Source organism: Pterocles gutturalis, unplaced genomic scaffold (assembly GCF_000699245.1).
Source record: "Pterocles gutturalis isolate BGI_N339 unplaced genomic scaffold, ASM69924v1 scaffold7838, whole genome shotgun sequence".
Lineage (NCBI taxonomy): Eukaryota > Metazoa > Chordata > Aves > Pterocliformes > Pteroclidae > Pterocles > Pterocles gutturalis.
The window spans coordinates 1-1,070 of NW_010122926.1; the positions used below are offsets into that span (position 1 = coordinate 1).

A 1,070-nucleotide genomic window follows, 5' to 3' on the forward strand; every position below is an offset into this window, starting at 1 on the left:
CTCCGCGGAGTGTTTCGGGATAAACCACCCGTGGGCTGAAGCATCCTCCTCACAGGGGTGGCTGGGTCATTTCCCGACATCTCCTCACCCGCGGTGGGGATGTGCACTTCGGAAAAACAGGGTATGAGGGGGTGGGTAGCCAGCAATTTCTGGCAAATCCCCCCCTTGTCATGGGTTTGGGGGGCCGGAGTCTCTCTTGTCCTCGAGCATGGGCTTGCAATGGGGAACCCCCATCCTCAACCATCCTTGGTGGGTCTCCCCATCCTTGCTGGGTCCCCATCTGATGGTGCTGTGTCTCTCTGTCCCCCTCCCCATCCACAGCTGGAGCAGAACAAACCTCAAGACATTGAAACAATGGCGACCAGCCCACTACCCGGTCCCACCGATATCTTGTTGCCCTCCCCGTCCAGCGCGTACCCACCGGACCCCATGAATCAACCGAGGGCCGGTCACAGCGCCATGAAACCCAACCAAGTGGGGCAAGTGATCCTTTATGGCATCCCCATCGTCTCTTTGGTCATCGACGGGCAAGAGAGGCTGTGTTTAGCTCAAATTTCCAACACCCTCCTCAAAAACTTCAGCTATAACGAGATCCACAACCGACGGGTGGCTTTGGGCATCACTTGTGTCCAGTGCACACCAGTTCAACTGGAAATCCTCCGCCGGGCTGGGGCGATGCCTATCTCCTCTCGCCGTTGCGGTATGATCACCAAGAGGGAAGCAGAAAGGCTTTGCAAGTCTTTTTTGGGGGAGAACCGGCCCCCTAAATTGCCGGATAACTTCGCTTTCGACGTATCCCACGAATGCGCATGGGGTTGCCGAGGGAGTTTCATCCCAGCTCGTTACAACAGCTCCAGGGCCAAATGCATCAAGTGCAGCTACTGCAGCATGTACTTCTCCCCCAACAAATTCATCTTCCATTCCCACCGCACCCCCGACGCCAAATACACCCAACCCGACGCCGCCAACTTCAATTCTTGGCGCCGCCACCTCAAGCTCACCGACAAAACCCCTCAAGACGAGCTGGTTTTCGCTTGGGAGGATGTCAAGGCCATGTTTAACGGGGGGAG

At 56.8% G+C, this 1,070-nt stretch overlaps 1 protein-coding gene across 1 annotated transcript; it reads left to right on the top strand.

Annotated features, from left to right (window-relative positions):
• Positions 1-354: 354 nt before the first annotated feature.
• On the top strand, positions 355-1,065 carry SKOR2 (SKI family transcriptional corepressor 2; the record flags this gene model as incomplete). The annotated part of the gene is made up of 1 exon (XM_010077701.1): positions 355-1,065. A coding segment is annotated over exon 1 (711 nt), but the record flags the coding sequence as incomplete, so codon positions are not given.
• Between the last annotated feature and the right edge of the window lie 5 nt (positions 1,066-1,070).